Source organism: Budorcas taxicolor, chromosome 5, assembly GCF_023091745.1.
Source record: "Budorcas taxicolor isolate Tak-1 chromosome 5, Takin1.1, whole genome shotgun sequence".
In the NCBI taxonomy this organism is placed as follows: Eukaryota; Metazoa; Chordata; class Mammalia; order Artiodactyla; family Bovidae; genus Budorcas; species Budorcas taxicolor.
Window position 1 is genome coordinate 131360167 of NC_068914.1, and position 6000 is coordinate 131366166.

The following is a 6000-nucleotide window of genomic DNA, read 5'->3' on the forward strand; positions in this document are numbered from 1 at the left end:
GGAAAATCGGGTGTGGACCCTTCATGTACAATGACCCCGAGGCTGGAAAAGGTGTCAGACCTTCAAGAAACTGAAAAAGACGAGTGCGACTTGGAACATGGTTCATTTTCAAAGTGGGAGATATGGATAGCAGGGAAGTCTCATTGTTTATATTTACCATCGATTTATTTGAATGATGACGGGAACAGTTTCATGGAGGGAGGTGTTGACAGTGGAGGAATAGTTAGAACTCTTGCTCTGCCATCTGTCCACTAGCTCTGTGTTCCACCTTCATCCTGGGCATGTCACATGAGCTTCAGTTTCATCATCTCTAAAATCAAGATGGTAATCCCTGTTGGGATTATGACACAATTTAGTGACTGAACACCAACAATAATCCCTGTTGTAGACATGCGTTTAAGTAAAGGTTTTTTCATTCATGCAACAAATCCGCATGGTGAAGGAAATTAAAAGGACCATCCATTATAGTAAGATCACTTAAACTGTTTTAATATATATTCTTTGATGTTTTATGTACGTTCATTCAGACAGGTATATAGTTTGGTTTTCTTGTGCATTATCCTTTAGGAAGGTGGAGTCAGTGGTTTTCTCCATGCTTTTATTGCTGAAGTGTTTGCCATGGTGCGCGCACATGTGGCTGCGCTGGGAGGGAACGCTGTTGTCTCCTACATAATGAAGCAGTGTGTCTTCATGGAGAATCCAAACAAAAACCAGGTGAGGTGGAGTTAAAAACCTGATGGGGAGACCCTACAAATTTACCCTCTGGGCTTTTCACCTCCCACCCACCTCCAAAAAAGAGAATTGCTTCTCAGAGCTCTTTGATTCCAGAGGCTTAAAACATGTTTTAGTAAATATAGTGGTAACTGTGGTCATACATAGGTCAGGTGTTGTTTTCATATCCGCAGTGACTAGTTATTAGTCTCAAATACCTCTGGAAGTTTTGCTCCTAAATTACTTTTCCCACCACCTTCTTGGGGAGGGGGGATGTTCTTTGGGATCCCCTGATGGCTAATGGAGGACAGTTAAAGATGCCCTCTGGTTTGAGTTTTGATGCTGTCCACTTCTGACTGCTCTGCTGTTGAAAAGTACGTCCTGATGGGGCCACACTGTTAATTCTAAGAAGTAATATAATTCTGTTAATGAGGATAGGGGAGTGTTGCTTAGGTTAAATTTTAGAATAGATTTCTCTTATCAGCTTTGTTAACGTAATAATTCACTTACAACTGTTAAAGATAGTCCTTTAAAAAATTAAATAACTATATTAATGAATTTTTTTGTTTCCTCTCCTATGCATTGCCTTCTTATCCTTTGCTCATTTTTTTCTTGGACTGTATGCTTGTTTCTGCTCTACAGTGCTGCCCCCAGCGTAACGGGAGAGTATGAGCGTGTTACTGAAATGTGACTGAAATGTCCTGTTATTCTTTTAGGCACAGTGTCTTATAAACGTCAGTGGTGATGCAGTGGTTTTTGTTCGTGAATCTGAATTAGAAGTGGTGTCTACTCAGCAGCCTGCTGCCAGTTGCCAGCCCTCATGTACTGGAGGAGAAGTCACAACCTGAAGTCAGTTAGAAAGAAAGAGCTCAACTAAATGACATTCATCAGTTTCCTTTGTCATTCATTTATCATACTAGATGTAAAAAATGAACTTAATATGAGAGAATTAAGAAAGAATTGATCCCATATGAGAATGTTTTATTTGAATGGGATCACCTTGGAGGCATGAGAATTTTCAAATCTTGACTTTTTTTTTTTAATCAAGGCTAGACAGACAGACCTTATGGAGGCTTGACTCCCCAGGAAGTTCAGATAAATTTCTCTGAGAACTGTAGCAAAGATGCAAGCTATTTATAATTTATGTTGATTTTAATAAAATCGTAATTTAAATTATCAGGAAATTAGGCTAGCTATTCTGGTGTAATTTATAAAAATTAAATAAGAAATTAACAAATTGTTAAGTAATCTGATTTGAGGAATGTATGGGGAAAATGTCAAGTTTTCAGAAAACTGAGTTTATTAATGTGTTATTTTGATGAGGAATTTGGTAACAGCTGGAAGGGAAAAGTGCTTTAGCCATCTTTGAAAAAGACGTTAAACTTCTGTGACTTGTATCTTAATTGCTGCAAAAGTAAAATCTGTTTATCAGAGCCAGTGTCCTTTCATTGGAAGCTTAATAATATCTCTAAGGAAGGAGGAAAAAATTACTATATAACTTCATTGTTACCCAAGTTTCTATTTGTGTTTAATTTTTTTGGAAGGGGCTTGACTTCAACTGGGAAGAACAGGCCAATGAGTTTTGTTGAAGTAGTTAAAATATGATTGATCTAGTTGGAACATAAAATTATTTTCTAATAAAGTCATACTGAACCCTTACCAAATAAACAGAATTTTAGTACTATCTTATTAGGGGTTTGGGGTGGTGAGGTAGACTGTATTTGGCATAGAATTTGGAAATGTAACTTGAATGTAAATATGCTGCAGAATGTTGAATGTATAGATAGAAATAATTTTTTTTGTCAATGCCAAATACATATTACAGGTGAACCTTTAAAAGTACATTCCTCCTTTGGACAATAAAATTTCTTTTTAAAACTCATGATTTTGCTCTTCCAGGATAACAGCTGCCCTAAAGATTAAGAGTCATTTCCTTGTTATCACAGGTGTCAATATTTTTCTGTATTTTGTTTATAATTTTATTTTTTAAATAAAAGATTTTATAAACTGGAATATTCCTAAATCTGTTTTTTTGCCTCTTTGTAGTATTGTCAGTGGTCAGAAATCACTTTCCATATGATCATCTTCATTTCTTTAGTCAACAGTCATCTGTTGTGTGTCTGTTCTTCATGTGGAGGGGAAATGCATGTGTAATTGTGCCTTTTCATTGTTGTTGGTAGGAAACCTGCACTGTTAAGTGGGAAAATGTGTGTAGCTTGGGATGAAGGTGGCTTCCCCAAGAGCTCATACTGGAGCTCGTTCTGGAACAATAGGTACTTGGAGTTGACTGACTTGTTCATAGTTTTATCCATCCATACAATAGCTATTTTGTGATTCCTGAGTATGTTTCTGAGTTCTTTCTTGGCAGGGGCTTAATAATGTAACTCACTGGTTTAGTGCCTGTTTTGTGTCATATCTTGTGCACATTGTTGTTGTTCAATCACTAAGTCGTGTTTAACTCTCTGCGACCCCATGGACTGCAGCATGCCTGGCTCCTATCCTCCACTACATTCTGGAGTTTGCTCAAATTCATGTCAGCTGAAACAGTGATGCTATTTGCTAGCTGTCTGATCCTCTGCTGTCCCCTTCTCTTTTTGCCTTCAATTTTCCCCAGCATCAGGGTCTTTTCCAATGAGTCCCCTCTTCCTGTCAGGTGGCCAAAGTATTGGAGCTTCAGCAACAGTCCTTCCAGTCAATATTCAGGGTTGATTTCCTTTAGGTTTGTGCATATACCTTATTACTAATGTTTAAAACATAATACTGGCTGTTTTGGTCTCAACATTTGGATACTTAACAGAGGGCACAGACTGATTCCTAGAAAAGCTAGAGTTTCTATAACTACTCAGGTTTTCTGTCTGCTGACACAGGCCATTTGCTCAATGTGCGTCACGTGTGAGGCAGTCATCCCATGCCAGAAATGGCTCCTTCCGGAAAGGCTGATGTTACCTGATGCCGAAAGAGTTGCTGCTGTTCATTGTGTGTAAATTCCCTCAGAAACATCATTTTAGACAAACGTACTGGGACTTAATCTTTTGGAAATATTGAGGCCAGTGACAGGACTTACAGCACACCTTGTAGTATCTCATTCTCTGTTGTTAGTCCAAAGCTTAAACTACACAATTTATCCAGTCCTTTGTCGGATTTGCTAAATTCACTGTCCCACTTCCTCACCTCCAGTGTGTGTGTGTGTAGTCGCTCAGTTATCTCCAACTCTCTGTGACCCCATGGACTGTACCCCACCAGGCACCTCTGTCCATGGAATTTCCCAGGCAAGAATACTGGCATGGGTTGCCATATTCTTTTCCAAGGGATCTTCCCGACCCAGGAATTGAACCTGCATCTCCTATGTCTCCAGCATTGTAGGAGGATTCTTCACCTGCTGAGCCATCGGGGAAGCCCTACTCTGCCATAAACTGTCACCATCAGGTTTCCATCACCTGATCTTGCCCTAAATTTGAACTTGCCAAGGATGCAAGTGTTGGGCTGCAGTATCAGGCATCTAAGAAGCTTCATGCATACACGTGCAGTTTTTCATAAATTGAATCAAGTACCTAATTTTTAAGTATATTGGTGTTTTTTTTTTTACCTTTACACCTGGTTTTCTCTTCCCTCATCTTATCCTTCCCAATCCATGTTAATAACCTAGTATGTATTCTTACATATTAAAATATGGTAATGTATAATTTACATTCAATAAAATTTATCTATTTTAAGTGTACGAGTCAAAGTTTGACAAATAGATCCAGTTGTGTAACCAAGATAACATTTCATCACCAAGGAGAATGCTTTGTGCCCCTTTGCAGTCAGTTAACTTACCCCTCCATGTAAATAGGATCTTGTGCTTGGTAACTTCTACGTAGTTTGATGTTTTCTAGATGCATCCCTTTTGGACAACATTTGTGGCTACTATGAATAAAACTTTTATTTAAGTTCACACTTTCTTGTGAAACTTGTATTTCTATTCTGTGGGGTCTTTCAAAGAGTACTGTGAGAATCTGATCTAAGCTCTGGAACTTTTCTCCAGAAAAATAAGCACAGAGGTGAAATTTTGCACACTGTTTCAGGTTTGTTGAAGCCCCATTGTTGAGCTCAAGTTAAATTTAGTACAGGCCCCAGGTGGCGCTAGGCGTAAAGAACAATGCAGGAGACATAAGGGGCGTGGGTTCCATCTCTGCATGTGGAAGATCCCCTGGAGGAGGGCATGGCAACCCACCCTAGTATTCTTGCCTGGAGAATCCCATGGACAGAGAAGCCTGGTGGGCTATAGTCCATGGGGTCAGAGTCAGACCTGACTGAAGCAACTTAGCACAGCACAGCATATGGAGGGGAATAAGGAACCAGGCTGAAGGAAACAGGAAGATTTGGGTAAATCCTATCCTAAAATGTTTGCCTCTTCTCCAGTAGAAAAGACATTTTTAAGATTAGACGTTTAAATATTTGAAAGATGTATATTTATGGTAGGCAGGATGATGTCCCCCCAGCCTCCCACCTCCCAGCAAAGATGTGCACAGTCTAACCTCCAGGGCCTGTGAATGTATTACCTTACGTGACAAAAGGAACTTCGCAGATAGGGTCAAAGCTAAAGAACTAGAGATGGGTGAATTATCTAAGTTTATCTGTGAGAGTCCTAGAACCTAATGTTTCTTGGCAGGTTGAGTTTACCTCTCAAAGAGGGATAGGAGACTAGGTAAGAGAGATTCTTTGAGAAGTGAACTCAACCTGCCATTGCTGACTTTCAAGAAGAAAAGAGAGCTATAAACCAAGGAATGTGGGTGGCATCTCAATGCTGGGAATGGCCACCAGCTGACAGCTAGCCAGAAAACAAGGTTCTCAGTTCTACACCTGCAAGGAACTGAATGTTGCCTCACCTCAAATGGAGGAGGAATTGGATTCTTCCTTTGAGCCTGCAGAAAGGAACAGAGATCCCTGCCAAAGGCTTGGTTTTAGCCTAGGGAGACCCACATCAGACTTAATGACCTGTGGAACTGTAAGCTAAACTTGTATAAGTCACTAAGTTTGTAGTCATTTTTTAATAGGAGGAATAGTAAACTAATACAAGTTCTCATAAGTTTAAACTGAAGAGATTTAGTTCAGATATCAAATACAGTGCTCTTTGTGAGTGACTAAGCACAGCACAATGGCACCCCACTCCAGTACTCTTGCCTGGAAAATCCCATGGATGGAGGAGCCTGGTGGGCTGCAGTCCATGGGGTCGCTAGGAGTCGGGCATGACTGAGCGATTTCACTTTCACTTTTCACTTTCATGCATTGGGGAAGGAAATGGCAACC

The 6000-nt window shown here is 39.8% G+C and overlaps 1 protein-coding gene across 1 annotated transcript in view; it reads left to right on the plus strand.

Moving 5' to 3' along the window:
- The window catches only part of C2CD5 (C2 calcium dependent domain containing 5), an 86641-nt gene extending 85082 nt beyond the window's left edge, over nucleotides 1–1559 (plus strand). The window contains exons 28-29 of the mRNA XM_052639686.1: nucleotides 568–714; nucleotides 1428–1559. Coding sequence (XP_052495646.1) covers nucleotides 568–714; nucleotides 1428–1559 — 279 coding nt within the window. The remainder of the gene's footprint in view (nucleotides 1–567; nucleotides 715–1427) is intronic.
- Nucleotides 1560–6000: the final 4441 nt, after the last annotated feature.